Raw genomic sequence first — 18946 nt, forward strand, 5'->3', positions numbered from 1 at the left:
GTAAGCCACTTTTGAGTATTTTAACAGAAAAAACGGGTCCATATCTAATCACAAGAGTTTGCTGAACTTCCTTTACTTGGCCACTTCTTCATATGGACTACTTAAATAGACCCTCTCAATTCTTAAAAATAAAATAAAATACATCAGGGGCACTGCTACTGCTGACAAACATTAAAATTAATTGACCCAGGGAGAGGTTTTATTGTGCGAAGTGCATTTACGGGATAATGGTGGCCCATTATATATGCAGTTAACAGGGCACTGAATTTTCAAAGGCTCCTGGAGTATAAAAAATGAACATGTACAACATTTCAGATGAGCAAAGTTCACCATCATTACTTGAAGTGTCAGCCTGATTACCCCGTTTCCCAGCTCCATTTCTGATGAGCTGCACTAAGGTTTACAAACCCTTAAAAAGAAGCAAAAAAAAAGTCAATCAAAGAGTTTTCTCTCCAGGAAATCATGCCGAACACTCTTGCGGGCACGTATGATGCTGAGGCTGCCATCCCAAGTGTGCTTAAGTGGGATTAAGTCATAGGATTGTAGAGTTGGAAGGGAACCACAAATGTCATCTAGTCCAACCCCCAGCAAAGCAGGATTCACAGCTAAAGACTCCCTGACAGATGGCGATTCAACCTTTCTGTAAAAACCTCAAATGAAGGAGAGTCCACCATGTTCTGAGGGAGTCGGTTCCACTGTCAAACAGCTCTGACTATCAGAAAGGTCTTCCTAAGTCAGAATCTCATTTCTCAACATTGGTTTGGGTCCTCCCCTCTGGAGCAGCAAAAAAACAAACTGAAAACATGATAGTTAATTTCCCTTCCGAAACCAGACAGACAGTCCTATTGAAATCAGAGAGGCTTACTTCTGAGTAGGCCCAGGCTGCACCTCTTTTTGACTAAATAACAAACACACATTGGAGGTTTACAGAAGCCAAATATGAATGAAAATTCAATACACCTTGACGCCAATGGGTTAAACTGAATGAACACCCCCCCACACACACACACACAACATGGATTTCTTCAGCATGTTACAAAACTGCTAGAGTCTTAAAACAACTACAAAGAGAAGAAAAGATCTGCAGATCAGGCCAATGGTTCATCTTTCTTTCTATATCCCATAGTATCCAACCAGATGTCCTAAGCTTGATTCCCCCAACAGTGTAAAGGTAAAGGTAAAGGGACCCCTGACCATTAGGTCCAGTCCTGAGCGACTCTGGGGTTGTGGCGCTCAATTTTGAAGTGATTGTCATGGCCACAACCCTCTCCATGTCTGCAAGAAGAGTCTAGAAATAAAAGCATCTCTCTCTATATATACATACACTAGTGGCCAAAATTGTGGAAACCTTTTGGGGAAAGTGTATTTCCGAGGTTTGATGGCTCATAACACCTGATTGGCTCTCTAAACACTCATGTTCATTGGCTACATTCAAATGAAGGAAAGCTACTGCATATCAACCTAAGCAAGTTGGGCTTCCTTCTTCTAGTTATTTAGCTATAACCTTTGATAGAATACAGGAAACTGAACAAACTTTGTCACATTACATTCTTCATTAAATTATCTTTCCATTGATATATAATTTTATGTTTTGTTTTGTTTTGTTTTTAAAAAGGTGTTATGAGTCATCAAACCTCAGAAATATACTTTTTCCAAAAAGTTTCCACAATTTTGGCCGCTAGTGTAGTTTCCTGGAACAGAGCTCCATTGAACTTGGTATTGCTTATTTCTGAGTGCCTAGATTCACCTTGTGAAGCTCAAACTAAAGCTCTTCAGCCAACTGAAATGCAACTTTTAGCTTTTAATTATAAGTGCAAGCTATCTTGTAAGGAAGTGCTACCATCAGCATGAAGTAGGAATCCCATCGAAGGAAAGGAAAGATGTATCCACCCCCTCGGTTATTTTCCTTATGCTGCTGTACTACAACCCTCATGGTTCATGACCACTGGCCAGGCCTGATGGGAGTTGGGCATCTGGCAGGTACCACCTGGTCTATGCCAGGGCATAGGCAAACTCGGCCCTCCAGATGTTTTGGGATTACAACTCCCATCATCCCTAGCTAACAGGACAAGTGGTCAGGGATGATGGGAATTGTAGTCCCCAAACATCTGGAGGGCCGAGTTTGCCTATGCCTGTTCTACGCTAACCAGTCACAGAGACAAACTTAAAACTCTCATTGTGACCTCATTCAAAGGAGGTCTGCCAATGGTTCTGGTGCTCTGACAAATGATGTCATCAGTCCTGCTCTGGGAAAAGAATAGAAAAACCTTAACTGTGTGGCAGAAGTAGAACTCCCCTCCACTACATCACTGACACAGCTATTAGGAAACAGGTGAAGAGCCCTTTTGGGTCAAACCAAAGGTCAGTTTAGTCCAGCATCATGTTTCATATGAGGGCCAATCAAATGCTTCAAGGAAGTCCATGATGTGAGCTTGAAGACAGTAAACCGCCCCCACTTTTGTTCCCCCCAGATTTGGGATTCTGTTGAACACTGGCATTACAACTCCGGTGATTTTAGGGTGGGGATATTTTCTAAGGTCAAGAGCAGAAAGCTATGCCTGAACACTGGGGGGTTTTCTTTTCTCTTCTTCCTGAGGTCAAACCTTGGAAGATCTGAAGTCAGTTGGCAGGCCTTCAGATTTCAGTTTGATGTTTTCAGTCATTTGAATTCCGCTGAATTCAAAATCAGTGCAACTATTTCCTACTGCAGCAATTTAACACGGGATGACACGAGCTTACAAGATGTTCTTGTGCAATGCTCTTCACCAAAGGTAATTACTGTTTAACAAACAAAAAAACAAAAAAACCTGGCATCCCATCATTAGCTGAGCTAAGGAAATTAAGGTCTGTTAACCATGATTTATGGTGCCAAGTGATAACTAACAAGAACCAGCCTTTGCAAAAGATATGCACAGACACAAGTTGAAAAGACACGGCAGTGTATTAACTGCAACACTTCCAAACAGCAAGTCACCAGGGTGCCTTTGTGCAAACTCACTCATTTCGGAATGGATAAGCGTTTTCACATGAGCAAAATGCATTGAAGTGTTCCGCTTCTGTAGATAAGCAAAGTGTCTGCAACACCAATGTGTCTTGTTTATTGTTATCGCTGTCTGTAGGAAAATGTCGTGCAAAGCTAAAACAGCAACGCTCTCTCCTTCCGCAGCAACCCCCCACCCCTAGATGTCTTGCTTCTACAGTCATATATATTCATATATGGATATACTCACTTGTCCAAAGATATACCAAAAAAATGATACCCATTACAAAGTACCTTTTTATAACACACCTAAAGACTTACCCTAAAAAAGAACAGAGGCAAAAAGAATATTAAAAAAGAAAAAGGAAGGAAGGAAAAGGAGAGATAATAAAGAAAAATTACATGATTTCTGGTTCTCTGTCCTGCAGCTAAATATAGTATTCACTCATTGACATCCAACCATTCTATCTTCTGTAAACCAATTCCCCCCCCCATCTTCAGATCCAGATAATACCAAGTTCATTTTCTTTTTCATGAAAAAAGTCCCAGTCCACATTGACTTTGCCATCTCAGCCAACAGTTTTATCAGCCATTCCTCTATACAGTGGTACCTCGGTTTACAAACACAATTGGTTCCGGAAATCTGTACTTAACCTGAAGCGAACTTTCCGATTGAAAGTGATGGAAAGTGGATTAATCCGTTCCAGACGGGTCCGCGGAGTACTCAACCTGAAGCGTACTTAACCCGAAGTATGAGTGTAATTGGTTCCAGAAGTCTGTACTTAACCTGAAGCGTACTTAACCTGAAGCGAACTTTCCCATTGAGAGTAATGGAAAGTGGATTAATCCGTTCCAGGCGGGTCCGCGGAGTACTTGAACTGAAAATACTTAAACCGAGGCGTACTTAAACCGAGGTATGACTGTACTGGGCAAGGCAGCATCTTTCCAACTTTGTGCATATAGCAATGTCTCCACTGTAATCATATATCGGAGCAATCTTCAATAGCCCTTGTTTCTACAGTCTTAAAGCAACATGGCATAAGCTCTGTTCCAGCAAGGAATTCAGACCTGCAATAAAATGTTGCAGAATGGAGTGCTCCTGTTCAGGTTCCCAGCCAGTCTGTTCTATTCCCTCTCCTCTCACAAGTTTTCCATCCTTCCACCCTCAACAGTCAGACTGTTCCATGCCTACTGAGCATGCTCAGTTCTCTTTGGACTGTTTGAGGTCCCAACCCTCTGCAAGAATAGTCACACCAAGAACTGAGATCTTGGCTATACAAGGTTGAAACACACACACACACACACACACACACACAGAGAGAGAGAGAGAGAGAGAGAGAGAGAGAGAGAGAGAGAGAGAGAGAGAGAGATCTAATTGAAAATCCCCAATGTGTTGCTTCCACTTTGGACGCAAGAGCAGGTAATTCAGAATTCTGAGACCTGGGGGAAACTAAGAGGTGATTTCTGGAAGCATGCCTGGTTTACTTCAACACAACACAACACAACACACACACACACACACACACACACACACACACACACAGTGCTGCATCACTGTGTGAGAATGTGAAATGGCCTGTGCTTGGCCTGTTGTGTCTGAGAGTGCAAGCACAGCTTTCCCTCAGTTCCTGCTCTGAAAAGACGGCGGCTCTTCCTCAGGGTCCCTGCCTTAGCACAGCTGCCTCCTTGTTCCACTCTCCAGGGAAGGGCTTCTGGAATGTCATGCAACAACGCACCATGCGGAGTCCCAGCGGCATCTGCAGCAACAGCGCAAACAGCTGTTGAACTTGCAGCCTTTTATGTCCGTCTTTACGAAGGCAGCCGAGAAAGCTGCGTCCTAAGGGAGCATTTCTGCAGCGTATGCTTCCCAGCTCTCGCCAGATTGGGTGCAGATTAAAGGCCTCCCCAGCCGAGAACTGGAGAGACAGATTGTTTGGTAGCTGCTGAGCAAATGTCAAAACACTCCCCTTCATAATAGTAATAATAATAATAATAATAATAATAATAATAATAATAATCTTGCACCAACCTCACCTTCCAGAATTCGCAACTGAACAGCAATCCAATATGGGAATCCACCAATATTAAAAATGAATGTTGGGATAAAATGACACTACCTGAACTGTATATTTAAAGCTGAATTATGCCACTTTAAACTGCTGTGGCCTCCCCTGAAAGAATCCTGCAAACTGTGGCTTGTTAAGCACGTTAAGAGTTATTTGCACCTCACAGTTCTAGCAAACCCTCCAACCTTTTTCTAATGAAAACAGGGGTGTCCTATTCTATTACTATTAGTAGAAACAGTAGTAGTAGTAGTCAGGCATGGCCAAGCTTGGCCCTCCAGATGTTTTGGGACTACAACTCCCATCATCCCTAGCTAATAGGACCACTGGTCAGGGATGATGGGAATTATAGTCCCAAAACATCTGGAGGGCAAAATTTGGCCATGCCTGGGAGTAGCAGTAGTATTTATACCCCACCCATCTGACTGGATCTCCTAAGCCACTCCGGGTGGCTAACCAACATATATAAAAACATAACACACTATTAAACATTAAACAACTTCCCTCTACAGGGCTGCCTTCAAATGTCTTCTAAAGGTTGTATAGTTACTCATCTCCTTGTGTAAGGGGGAAGGCTTATAGGGAACAGCCTCAACTAATCTGATCGAGTTCCTCTCATAGCAGTAAGTCTAGCAGCGGATCAGATTACAGGAGGCAAGAAGCAGAGAGTGAGGGACAGGGCTCGGGCAGAGTCAAAGAGCCTCCACTCCGAGCAGAGAGGGAGGAAGAGGGGCCGGAAAGGCAGGGAAGGCAGTCAGAAGGGCGGCCCTTTCCCCCGAAGCCTAAATTGAGGCAAACGGCACCCCGTAGTACAAGGGGGAGGCGCTTTGGCGTCCCCAAACTGTTATGTTGGGCACGAAACAGAAAGAAGCCATTGCGAGGTTCTGACTCAGACTAAGCAGACATGTTCTCCATAGACTTTGCACTGCAAATAGAATGCACCATAATAAACACTTTAAGACAAGCAGGCGTGGAGCGTCTTTACTCAAGAGTAGCCGCAAAGACCCCTGACACCTTGGTTTGGGGGTTGCACAACTCCATAACCTCAACATTTCTCCAATGAAAATAGGGACATCTAGGGAAAGCAGGACATTCTGGGATCAAATCAGAAACCGGGACAGTTTGTTTTTATATATATTGGAAGCTGTCCAGGTGGTTGGGGCAACCCAATCAGATGGGTGAGGAATAAATAATAAAATTATTATTATTAAGGAATAGGATGTCCCTATTTCCATCGGAGGCTATGCATTTCATCTTGACAGGGGGGGAAATGAAACAAAAAATGATGCATTTGGCTGATTCATTTCTATATCATGCCATTATAGTAGCAGTAAGCAGCAGCAGCAACATGCTAAAGATAAAATGGCTCTTTACCAAATTCACTGTGATTACTCAGCAGGAAATATTCCAGTCCGAAATATATGTTTCCTTCTTGACAGTAATGACTGCTTTTTTTTCCAAAATTCGTGTTTGAATGCTAATGATACATGGATGCAAAAAATTCCAGTTTGCCTGCAATTGGATTACTGTAGTCAGATAACAGATATTGTGAGAATTTCTGTGCAACTTATAAATACTCACTCATTCTTCCAGATATTTGATTCATCCTCCCCTCCCTCCATTTTCTTCTTATTTTGTTTAGCGCAGGCCTAAGTTCTGATGCAAGGGCTACCATTCATAGACTGATAATCTTACCTTCTCTGACGTATTTTCTTCTTCAAAGAAAATTAAATGGCAAGAGCCCGGATAGGCTATTTATTCATACACTTATATCCCGATTGAGACACTCAAGTAGCAGAGCCACAGAAACTGCGCAACTTGAAATCGGATAGCAGTCGTTGTCTTCAAGAAATCAAACACACTGTATCGCATTCATAGATAAGATGACAAGATTACCCTGGTTACCGTGTTTCTCCAAAAATAAGACACCGTCTTATATTTATTTTTCCTCAAAAAAACACACAGTGGCTTATTTTCAGGGGATGTCTTTTTATTATTATTAAGTATGGTACAGTTTAACCCACAAGGTTAAACTGCCTATCACTATGGCTTTTTCGGGGTATGATTTATTTTCCGGGTATGGCTTATTTTAGAAGAAAAACTTATTTTAGGAGAAAAATACCTTGTTTCGCCGGAACTGGCTTCTTCAGTGAGTAGAATGCTGTCTATTATAAAGGAATATGTAATATGTATTCCTTTATAATATTCCTTTATAATAGACAGCATTCTACTCACTTGATACTTTTTGGACTGATATTTGGACTGAATCTCGTCATACGTTTTTCTATGATGTTTGAATGTTACATATTCTTGTGTGCATGATTTTGTCATTTGGTGTTATATGTCTATAAATTGGTAAGTGAGAATATCGGCCGGTTTACGCTATTGTATTTCTGAATTTGCCATTTGTAACCTGGGTTCTTGTTGTATGTTTGATAAGGAGTATACCCTGCACAAATCCAGAGTGGAGTCCCTGAGACCATTGCATGGCCCCATGTATGCCTCCTTCCAGCAACTCCTGCAGCTAAGCTGGTGCCAAATGTATTGGTCTCCTTTTCTTTGGACCACGTCAGCAAGGCAAAGCATAGGGTCTTGTTGCCTGGGCAGTCCAAGACCTCTATACATACTGCTGAGAGATCACTTTGGTGCTTCTAATGCGGGAGGCAGCAATTATGAGTTACTGGCCTCTGCAGCCACAGCAGGCACTGTGATTCTCCAGACGTTTGGCTTCACCCCTGGAGGTACACTCCAGTGTCTCTCGAGACAGACGGATGCCAGCAACAACATAAATGAAAAGCCACTTCCTGAATATAGCACAAATTTAGTGCTCATTTCTGTGTTGTTTTGCTTCCAGAAAAACACACATTTGCAGATAACCTGCAAATGAGTGCTAGACTTGCATTATATTCCACTCTTGTTTCTGGAAATGGCTTTTATATAATGTGAAAGTTCAGATATAATGCAGAAAATAAGTCACAGAAATGTCAGGAAACCGGAATAAACTCCCGTGTGAATGCAGCCTAAGCTATATCCACACATAGCCTTTGAAATGCACAAGGGGGCTGTTTTTTCGCTGCGCTCTTTAGTACATAGTGATTTACACTTTGTACATATCTTTGGGTAATCACAACATCAAAAGCAGCAGCTACTATTCGGGTTGTCTAAACACACACGAGGGCATGTTTCCAAACTAATACACAATAGTGACCGTCATTCTCCTCCGCTCAATTGGTGTTACCACAGACTTAAAAAAAATAAAAAATGCCTACCCACACTTGTTTATATCACAGCCTTTCAAAAGAGAGAGGCTTGAAAATGGTGTGTTGATATACTAACGCTAGCTCAGGTTCCATTGTGGAAGAAAGCCGGGGGAGAAATGTAAAATAAATAAAATAATAAAAATGAAGGCATTATCAGCACACCCATAAAGAAGACTCGAGGGGCAAAGTCGATGGTAAAAGAGTTATATTTATTAAATATAACAAATTAGGGGATCCGCGTAGCCCAAGTAAACAGGTTAGCCAAATCACTGGAGTCCAGGCAGGTGAGTTATCCAATAAGAAATGATGGAATCCTCTTTTTTTTAATCTCCTGGACATGTTTACAGCTGCAAAATGTGGCCACAAAGCAAGGAGTTAGAAAGAAATTCTCCCTCCTTGCTATGTGACCCTTGGATATGTGAACTTGACATGCACACTGTGGCCCCACTGTCAAGTGTCCACGGACTCCCCACACCAAATTCCTACTCGGCCCCCAAATAGGTGACTGACTAGCAATGCCCGCCGTGTAAAGTGAGGGGAGGTGGGTGCTACAAATAAGAAGGATGAGTGGGGGCACAGCCAGCTTAAGGAGACTGGCAAGCACCTCTTCCTTATTGGGGTCAGAGACTGGGCAGAGGAGGAATGGTGGATACACCTCCCCATCCAGACCCTTCCAGGGAAGAGGGGGGAAAAGACAGTATAGATTTACAACAAGGGTTTGAGGGAGGTCGCAGCTGAGAGGCGGATGAGGGGGGAAGTTGGGAAATTATGGGAGAGCCAGAAGAACACCCAGCTGACACGTTGTCATTAGAAAGCATTCCAGACCCTCCATCTCCCAGAACCTGGCGAGCCTTAAAAGTAGGAGAGCAAAGAGCTCAAAGACAGAGGACATGTACCGTGTTTCCCCTTTTTTAAGACGTAGTCAGAAAGTAAGCCATGGCAGCATTTTTTAGCATTAGTGAAATCTAAGACACCCCCCGAAAATAAGACATACCTCCATGCGAGACCGCCGAGCGCCCCAGCCAGCCAGAGGGGCCTGGAACCGGCTGCTGTTGCTGCAGTGAACGCATGGAGCGCCCTGCAGCGCCTGGCCTCTTTTCTTTTCTTTTTTTTGGGCTGCCCGAGGCCTGCCGCCCTGCCACCGGAACCGGCGGCTGCAGAGCGGAGCGCTCCGAAGCAGCGAGCGCTCGGAGCGCCCTGCAGCGCCTGGCTTCTTCTTTTGCGGGGGGGGGAGCTGCCTGAGGCCTGCCGCCCCGCCGCTGTAACCGGCGGCTGCAGAGCGGAGCGCTCCGAAGCGTCGAGCGCTCGGAGCGCCCTGCAGCGCCTGGCCTCTTCTTTTGGGGGGGGGAGGAGCTGCCCGAGGCCTGCCGCCCCGCCGCTGTAACCGGCGGCTGCAGAGCGGAGCGCTCCGAAGCGCCGAGCGCTCGGAGCGCCCTGCAGCGCCTGGCCTCTTCTTTTGGGGGGGGGAGGAGCTGCCCGAGGCCTGCCGCCCCGCCGCCGGAACCGGCGGCTGCAGAGCAGAGCGCTCCGAAGTGCTGAGCGCTCGGAGCGCCCTGCAGCGCCTGGCCTCTTCTTTTTTTGGGGGGGAGGAGCTGCCCGAGGCCTGCCGCCCCGCCGCCGGAACCGGCGGCTGCAGAGCGGAGCACTCCGAAGCGCCGAGCGCTCGGAGCGCCCTGCAGCGCCTGGTCTCTTCTCTTTTTGTTTGGCTGCCCGAGGCCGGCGGCTGCAGAGCGGAGCGCTCCGAAGCGCCAAGCGCTCGGAGGGCTGTGCAGCGCCTGGCCTCTTCTTTTGGGGGGTGAGCTGCCCGAGGCCTGCCCCCCGCCGCCGGAAGCGGCGGCTGCATAGCGGAGCGCTCCGAAGCGCCAAGCGCTCGGAGCGCCTTGCAGCGCCTGGCCTCTTCTTTTGGGGGGAGAGCTGCCTGAGGCCTGCCCCCCGCCGCCGGAACCGGCGGTCTGCAGCGCCGAGCGCCCGGAGCGCCCAGCAGCGCTGGGCGGAGCGCCGAGCCAGCAGCCTGCCGCCTCGGTGCCGTGCAGAGCGCCCAGCAGCACCCCGAGCCAGTGGCCTGGCCCTTCCGAGGAGGCCTTAAGGTACAAGACATCCCCTGAAAATAAGACACCGTCTGTTTTTTTGAGTAAAAAAAGTTATAAGACGGTGTCTTAAAAAGGGGGAAACACGGTAGCAGCACCCATAGAGGAGACGATGAGAATGATGAATGAGGAAGTGGGAGAGAAGGGGGTGGAGATTCACTTGGGATAACACCACTATCCAAGAGGTGAGGTTCTATAGCCTCTCTCTGTAAAGATTGAAATAAAAAAGGACTGTAAGAAACTTTTCCTTGTCTTTATACTTTCCTGGGCAACCAGCCGGGAGCCACTGACAGCATCCCGACATTTGGTTTACAAGTCCACGGTTGGAAGAATCTACTCCAGGCTTCTTCTCAGAAGAAGAGGGGTGTGGCAGCTGACCCCCCATTTGATGGTGCAAGAAGATAGAGCAGATAGCTTTAAGCATGTGCAAAGCTCTCCTCGTAAAATCAACAGGACTTCTAAGTCTTCAAATTGTGACTGGATTATGTTGGGTGTGCATATATTCAGATGTGCACAGGGAAGCCAGTGTGGTGGAGCCCAGTGCAAACAGTGATGGGCAGACTTATTTCACCCTGCATTTGGAATAGGACGATTATACGTGGAAATGCTCTGCAAACTACACATACTAAATCTGAGATTTAAAAACGAGGGCGAAATTTGATTCGGGTTGCGTTTGAAGCCCAAACTACCAAATCCACCCTTTCTGAAACCATGTGGGAACCGAAACGCAGCTAGCCTTCAAAATTTGCACGTACCCAAAGTTTGCAATGCAGTTCACCAACCAACCGATGGCTAGATTAGGGTGAAATGTGCATAAAAATGAAAATAACATTCTAGGAGAAATTCCTTATAAAAAATGTTTTTATTGTGAGAAATTCACACTAAAATGATGGTTTTTTTTTAAAAGGTATATATAGATGACAAAATGTAGAGAACTGAATTTAAGATTCAAAGCATGAGAAACCAAGAGTACTGAAAGGCACCATGATCTCCCAAGAGTGAAGATGTGAATTCCTACCGTATGGGGGAAGGGAAGGGAAGGAGTAGGGATGAGAGATGGATATAGAGAAAGAGCCAGCCTGCCTGCGCTCACACAAAGTGGCCCATGCTTTGGGAAACGGCAGCAGGGGTGGGAAAAGAAAAGACAGTGCCACGTTGTTAGCACACAGCCTGTCTGTTATTGACAGCTTGAGCGGTCTGCAGATTTCATGACAGCTGCAGCTATTGACACCTCGTCTTGTTTTCAGGAGGTGTGCACCATGCCCAGGATGCTAAAAAAGTTTATTTTCCTCAGTAACTGATGACAGACGGGTGGATGGCTGTTGTGGAAGAGGTGTTGTTGTGAAGGAGACGAACGGTACAGAGGGAGTCGGTCTAAAGGAGGCTGTTGACATTTTGGCAAAAACCAAAGAAGGAAGGACTAGGAAGCCAGTTAAGTGTCTATAGGTAGGTGCCATGGCTGTAGACGGGAAAGATGTAAATGTGACAAAGAAGAGCACCCAAGGGTGTTGACGTGAATGAGTGGATAGCTAAGCCCAGGGGTAGAAAACCTGTGGTCCTCAGGATGTAATTGGTTGCAGGAGTTGGGGATGTTTAGCCTGAAGAAGAGAAGACTGAGAGGAGATAGAATAGCCATTTCCAAATATCTAAAGGGTTGTCACAAGGAAGTTTGAGCAAGCTTGTTTTCTGCTGCTCTAGGGGGGTAGGACAGCCTATGGCACAGCCTCCAAGATGGACAAGAAAAGGCTCCAATGAGCAGTAAGAATTGCAGAAAGGGTAATTGGTGCTAGTTTGCCTTCAATAGAGACACTTTATGGTATCTGAGCTAGGAAGAGAGCAGAGTGAATTGTCGCAGATCCTTGCATCCCGGTCATCATCTGTTTGATTTACTTTCATCTGGACGTCGCTACAGGACTCTATACACAAAAACAGGTAGGCACAGGAACAGTTTTTTCCCCATGTGCCATCAAATTGTTAAATTTGTAGTTGTGTAGCGGAAGGGGAGGCCAGTTATGGGTGGGGTTCCTTTGCTGTGCTATTGTATTGTGAGTGGAACAGTGTTTGTATAAGGTACGTTCACATTGCAATGTAGCCGAAGCAAAATTCCAAGTATGTTGGTACTTGGCCAATAAATTATTCCTAATTCCTAATGGAAGTTTGAGCAAGTTTGTTTTCTGCTGCTCTAGAGGGTAGGACTGAAACCAATGGATTCAAAGGACAAGAAAGGAGATTCCAACTAAACTTTCTGACGGTAAGAGATGTTTGATAGTGGAACAGACTCCCTTTGCAGGTGGTGGACTCTCCTTCATTGGAGTTGCTTTAGCAAAGGTTGGGTGGCCATCTGTTGGGTGGGATTCTTCAGCTGTGACTCCTGCATTACAGGTGGTGCTGTTGAACTAGACGACTTTTGGGATCCCTTCCATCTTTACAGTTCTCTGATTTTATGATTCTGTCTCCATTCAGTCCCAGCAAACATGGCTGGTGCCCATGGTTGATGGGAGCTGTAATCTTGCAACATCTGGAGTGCCACAGGTTCCCCACCCCTGGCTTAGCCAATGAATGGCAAGGAAGGGTTGTAGCTCGGTGGTAGGGCATCTGCCTGGCATGCACAAGGTCCCAGGCATATTCAGGTATGGCTGGAAGAGACTCCTAGAGTCAGAACCTTGGAAGCCCACCACCAATCAGCATAGACAGTACAAAGCTAGATGGACTAATGGTCTGATTTAGTAGAAGGCAGCTTCTTCTGTTCCTAGGTCTGAGGCTGATCCTTGCAGAGGAAGAAATAAAAACAAGTTCCCAGTACATGATATCTTGATACCCTCTTTGTTCCTAACATTGTTTGTCTCCCACCTGGTTCTCATATTAGAACAAGTCAGAAGATTGAAGGTTAGAAGCTAGTGTTGCCCAATGAACATAAACTGGGCAGGTGGATGCTACATGGACAAAAGGCTTCAGAAAGAGTTTCAATACAGTTTTACTTACATACTACAGAAACCTGAAGCTATGCCTGGTTTCCTGGCTTTGACTTCCTCTACAGCAGGCATGTCCAACTTCAAATAGGCTGTGATCTACTATACAGTTTCAAAACCTAGCACTGATCTACCACCACCCTCCCATTGTCATTCTTCAACTTCTTCACTTTAGGGGTGAGGGTTAAGGCGTTGGTGGTGGCCAGGAAAAACCCCTTTTTTCCTTAGCATGGAATCATGGTTGATTCCATCGCCTTCTTCTACATATCACCCCAATGGAGTCGACAGCTGATTGACTGCTCTGTATGGAGGAGGAAGGAAAGGCACTCTCCTTTTATCCAGCCTCATCCCAAATGCGGAACATCGGCACCCCACACCCCACTTTCCTCTCCTCTCGCATTGGACATGTCTGCTCTACAGTACTGCTGCCAACAGTACTGAAAGGCAGCAGAGTGCAGCGGTTATGGTGCTGGAGTAGAAGACCCAGGCCCTACCTCTCAGCCATGAAGCTCACTGCTTAACTTTGCGTCACTCTCCCTTCTAAAACAAAGTTTTTAAAAAGAGAAAACACCGACAACGTCCAATGAACAACAGTAAGCGTGCCCCCAAAATCTTTTTACTCCTCTCCCACTTTCGACATCTGCAAATGGGAGGTGGGGGTGGGCAAAATGGAGGGGAAGCATTTCACAAGGGCCCTAGAAATGGGCTCAGACCGAGTGCTTGTTTCCTTGGTTTTATATGGATAGGGAGCAAAACAAGAGATGAGGTGGGAGCTGCTGAGATCACCCAATCCATTCCCAAGGGTCTGCATACCCCACCCCAAAAATGTGCACAGGTATATATGACAGCAAGGAAAAAAGCTGTTCTAAATATTCCCATTTGAGAAGACACTGCCAACAACCGACAAAGGTTTCACTGATATACCCATGCCGCTGACATTTTTGAAGGTGAGACTTCATCATAATAACATTTCACATTTATGTTTTTCAGGACTCCAAGAATACAATAGCCACGTTTTCCAGAACAGAATGCCCACTGTACCATGTTGGTATATTCTCCCAACAGAGAGGCACACACAGCCTGCTGTTGCATTCCACATCTGGTATACATTGCAAACCAAGGCAAAATCACACATTTTTAAAAATATACATACATTTTTTTAAAAAAATAAAAAGAGTGAGTTTGGGGGAAGCTGGTGCGGGTGGGGGGAAACTGACTTAAACCAAAATTCTGTGAAGCATAAAAAAAACCCCAAAACTACTGGCATAAAAAAAACCCAAAACTACTGGCATAAAAAAAACCCAAAACTACTGCTACTGAAAGAATTTTTTTATTTTACTTCGACCCAGACCAACACGGCTACCTACCTGTAACCAGAACTACTGGCATCCACACACTTGACAATTATAACCAAAGCATCTTATTTGAGCTATGGCAGCTTTGGCTAGTACAAAAATAGCAGAGTCAAAACATTATAAAGACTAATGCAGTTAAAGGAAACAAGACCCCCCCCCAAAAAAAGCCACCCTTCTGCCCTCAGGGAAGTTTGGAGGAAAGTGAGATGAGTGTCTCGGGTTCCAGCTGGGTCAGGAAGAGCAAGTTGTTTTGAGGGGTAAGCTAGACAATATGCCAGAGATACTCCTGGCAGTAAAAAAGGAAGCAAAAACAACAAACCGCAGATAAGTAGGGGCAGAGCTGGAGACAAAATGTTGCAGAGACACTAGCTGAAAAGTATAGACATTTGGGTAGAGGTATAAGAAAGGGGGTGTGTGGTTCTGAGGGAAAACAGCAAGGAACCTGGGCAGTGGTGGGCCAGGCAATAGAGGGGGCACAGACCCCCAAAAGGAGTTTGGGAGGGAACAAGAGACTGAATTCACAAGTGTTAGGAAGGTTGCAGCCCTGTTGTTCCACCACCATGTATTTGCAGGTACTTAAACAGTTGGCCAAAATCCATCAGGTTCACATTCCATTCCATTTATTTTATTTCAGTTCTGTTGAACGTCGGAGAGGTAAGCAAGATCAATAACAGAAACATAAATACTTGACCCCCACCCCCAGGTCTCACAGAAGACTCAATGAAAGAATATGTGGTTATATTTATGGCATTGATGATTTGACTTGAATTTGTGTATAGACATCTCCTACACCATACCAAAACATCCATCTAAAAAGTTGAAATCCACTTACGAAGTAGCCTGTTCCCAAGCTGGATGGGGCTGAGCTCTGGAAGAGAAAACAAAATAGATACATCAGAGACCTCTCTCTCCCTCTCTTCTTCTTCTTCTTCTTCTTCTTCTTTTGTTTGTCTTCTTTTTTACCATGTTCCAAACCTGCATCTTTCATCACCAGCTCTTTTTAAATAAATAAATCAAGTTTCTCATCAACACAACACTGTTTGCCCCTTGTCATCCGCTAGTGAAACAAACACACTTCCCTCACCTTACTCTTTCCTCCACCCCCTTTTTTTACATTTCTCAACAGCTCGCCGAAAGTAACATGCTATTTACTGAAAACCCAGACTCCAGCGGTGGGTGTAATTGCCAATTTATTTGACAGGCAGCTGGGTAATGAATTAATGATGGCATTTCGGCCTATGCTGAGACTAAATAGACACACATCAACCAACCTCCATGACATGCTGGCATTCGATGCCCTGGACTCCAGCTACTTAGCTTTGTGGCAGGGAAGGGGCAGGCAGGATATGAGAGCAAGTGGGAGATGGGGGTGGCTGAGAATCCCTAGATGAACAGCATTCAAGGGGGAAAAGACCCCGTGGGTTTGGATGAATGGATGTCACTTCTTTCCTTATTTTCTTTTGCAACATCTGAGTTTGCTTGTCAACTTATTCCCCAAAGTTAGCTCAGTTGGTTTTCATAGGCCCCATCTGCACATTTTAAGCACTATCACACCATTTTAAACCATCACAGGAGCCCCCCAAGAATCCTGGGATTTGTAGTTCATTAAGGGTGCTGAAAGTTGTTAGTGGACAATTTGAATCTACCATGTGAAATCTGGGGGGGAAAGCTTGAAAATTTAAAATGAGCATGAGTTGGCATGAGTTCTCTCCCTTATTAGAGAAAGACCATCACTGGTCCATTCTGCAGGTGAACTCACAAAATAGGCTTCTGCATATTTGGTTGGGGCTGCACTGGCAATTCCAAGGAGAACAGCAAGAGTCAAAAGTTGTTTTTCTCACTTAAGGTCAGTTTTGTTTTATTTTATTAATGTGTCTATTAAAGTTACAGTGCTACCTCGGTTCTCGAATGTAATCCGTTCCGCAAGACCGTTTGAAAACCAAGGCGCAAAGGGCTGGCTGCAAGTTCAATTGGAAAAATTGAAAAACATGCAACAGAAGCCATTCAACTTCCGAGGTGCATTCGAAAATGGAAGCAATTACTTCCAGGATTTTGGTGTTTGAATACCGAAATGTTCGGCTTCCGAGATGCTCAAAAACCAAGGTACCACTGTATATCCTACTTCTCCTCCAAGGAGCAAGAATATGGCATACATGGTTCTCCTCCCTCTCCATTTTGTCCTTTCAACAACTCTGTGAGGTAGGGTAGACTGAGAGACAATGACTGGTCGAAGGTCACCCAGTGAGCTTCAAGCCTGAGTGCAGATCAGGACCCCAGTTTCAGAGGTCTTAGTCCAACACTCTAACCACTACACCATGCTGGTGTTTTAGGTCCACAGCTATGGTCAATGAATGATATGAACATAAAGCCAATCTTGTTGCTTTAAGTCATTTTTCCCCCAAACTTGGTTCTCCAGCTGTTTTGGACTACAGTTCCCATAATTCATGATCACTGATCCTGCTAGCTAGGGATGATAGGAGTTGTAGTCCAAAAACAGCTGAAGACTCAAGTTTGGGAAACACTGCTATAAGTTATCATAAATACATTACTAGAATTTAGATAAACTTGCATTACATTTTGTGGCACCAAAGACAAGAAAACATTTGTTACAGCAGTTCTGTGAACATTTTTAGATGTACCGAGGTTGTGGTACACCTGCAAAAATAAGAATTAAATGAAAACAGTTGATAATTTTGTCTTACAAGGCCTGCAGACTACAGTCGTACTTCAGAGTCGAACAGAATCCGTTCCAGAAGTCTGTTTGACTCCCGAAACCTTCAACTTTCAAAGAATGGCTTCTGATTGGCTGCAGGAAGCTCCTGTAGCCAATCGGAAGCTGTAGAAGCCTTGTCAGATGTTCAGCTTCCGAAAGAATGTTCCAAAACCAGAACACTCAATTCTGGTTTCCAATTGTTCAGGAGCCAAAACGTTTGACTCACAAGGTGTTCAGGAGCTGAGGTACGACATTATTATTATTATTATTATTATTATTATTATTATTATTATTATTATTATTATTATTATTTCCCACCCATCTGGCTGGGTTTCACCAGCCACTCTGGGCAGCTTACAGTATATATAAAAACATAGTAAACCCCAAAACATTAAAAGCCTCCCATTGCAGATGTTTTCTAAAAGTAATATAGTTCTTCATTTCCTTGACATCTAGTGGGAGGGCGTTCCACAGGGAGGGTGCCACTACCAAGAAGGCCCTCTGGCTTCTTCCCTGTAACTTCACTTCTCGCAGCGAGGGAACTGCCAGAAGACCAGATAAAATGCCTCCTACATATTTTTGCAGGGTTCTGAACTTTAAGGCTGGCTATGGGTTTGGAATACTCTTCCCAAGTGTTTGGGGATATGGTGTTCTTTAAAGCATTTTCCAATTGCAGCAGGAGGGAGGGAGGGAGGGAGTGAGGGAGAGAGAGGGGGGGAGAGAGAGAGAGAGAGAGGGAGAGGGAGAGGGAGAGGGAGAGGGAGAGGGAGAGGGAGAGGGAGAGGGAGAGGGAGAGGGAGAGGGAGAGAGAGAGAGAGAGAGAGAGAGAGAGAGAGAGAGAGAGAGAGAGAGAGAGAGAGAGAGAGAGAAGCAATAGTGGCGGCTTGGTTGCAATGGTTCACCATGAGGTGTCTCCCCATGAATCCCCAGAGATGGCACGAAAAGGCAAGTGGTCCCTCACTAGCATGAATCAGACTTAAGGGGACAGAACATTAGAAGTGGACCATTTCACTGCAAGTTGAGATCCCAATTAGCTGCCCTGAGGTGTTAAGAGGATCAGAACACATTTTACTATGTGGCGCACAGCTCTTCATCAGTGCAGATATGATTCTGTTTGCATTTTAATGAGCAAGTACCTAATTCACACTTCCCAAACCAACACGTGAAGTGAAACACAGCTGTCCTTCCAAATGTGCACCTGTCCAAATTATGGTACACCATTTCCCAATCTGTGCAGAAATGCAGAGATTAGTGAAATTAGCATACAAAAAGTGTATCCTGTCAGGGGAAACAATATGACTATGTTTACATCCCATCTTTCAAGGTGGCATGCACAGTTCTCCCCCTCTCCTGTTTTATCTTCACAACAAACCAGTAAGGTTGGTTAGGCTGACAGAGCGTAACTGGTCCAAGGTCGCTCGGTGAGTATCCTGGCTCAGTGAGGATTTGAGCCTGGGTCTCCCTGGTCCTAGCCTAATGCTATAACCCCCACACCACACTGGCTCCCAGTTACTTGAAA

At 45.1% G+C, this 18946-nt stretch overlaps 1 protein-coding gene across 1 annotated transcript in view; it reads right to left on the reverse strand.

The window, feature by feature from the left end:
- AUTS2 (activator of transcription and developmental regulator AUTS2) overlaps positions 1–18946 on the reverse strand; it is a 700397-nt gene that overhangs the window by 425561 nt on the left and 255890 nt on the right. Inside the window, exon 4 of the mRNA XM_060283030.1 lies at positions 15547–15582. Coding sequence (XP_060139013.1) covers positions 15547–15582 — 36 coding nt within the window. The remainder of the gene's footprint in view (positions 1–15546; positions 15583–18946) is intronic.

Source organism: Zootoca vivipara, chromosome 15 (genome assembly GCF_963506605.1).
Source record: "Zootoca vivipara chromosome 15, rZooViv1.1, whole genome shotgun sequence".
NCBI lineage: Eukaryota > Metazoa > Chordata > Lepidosauria > Squamata > Lacertidae > Zootoca > Zootoca vivipara.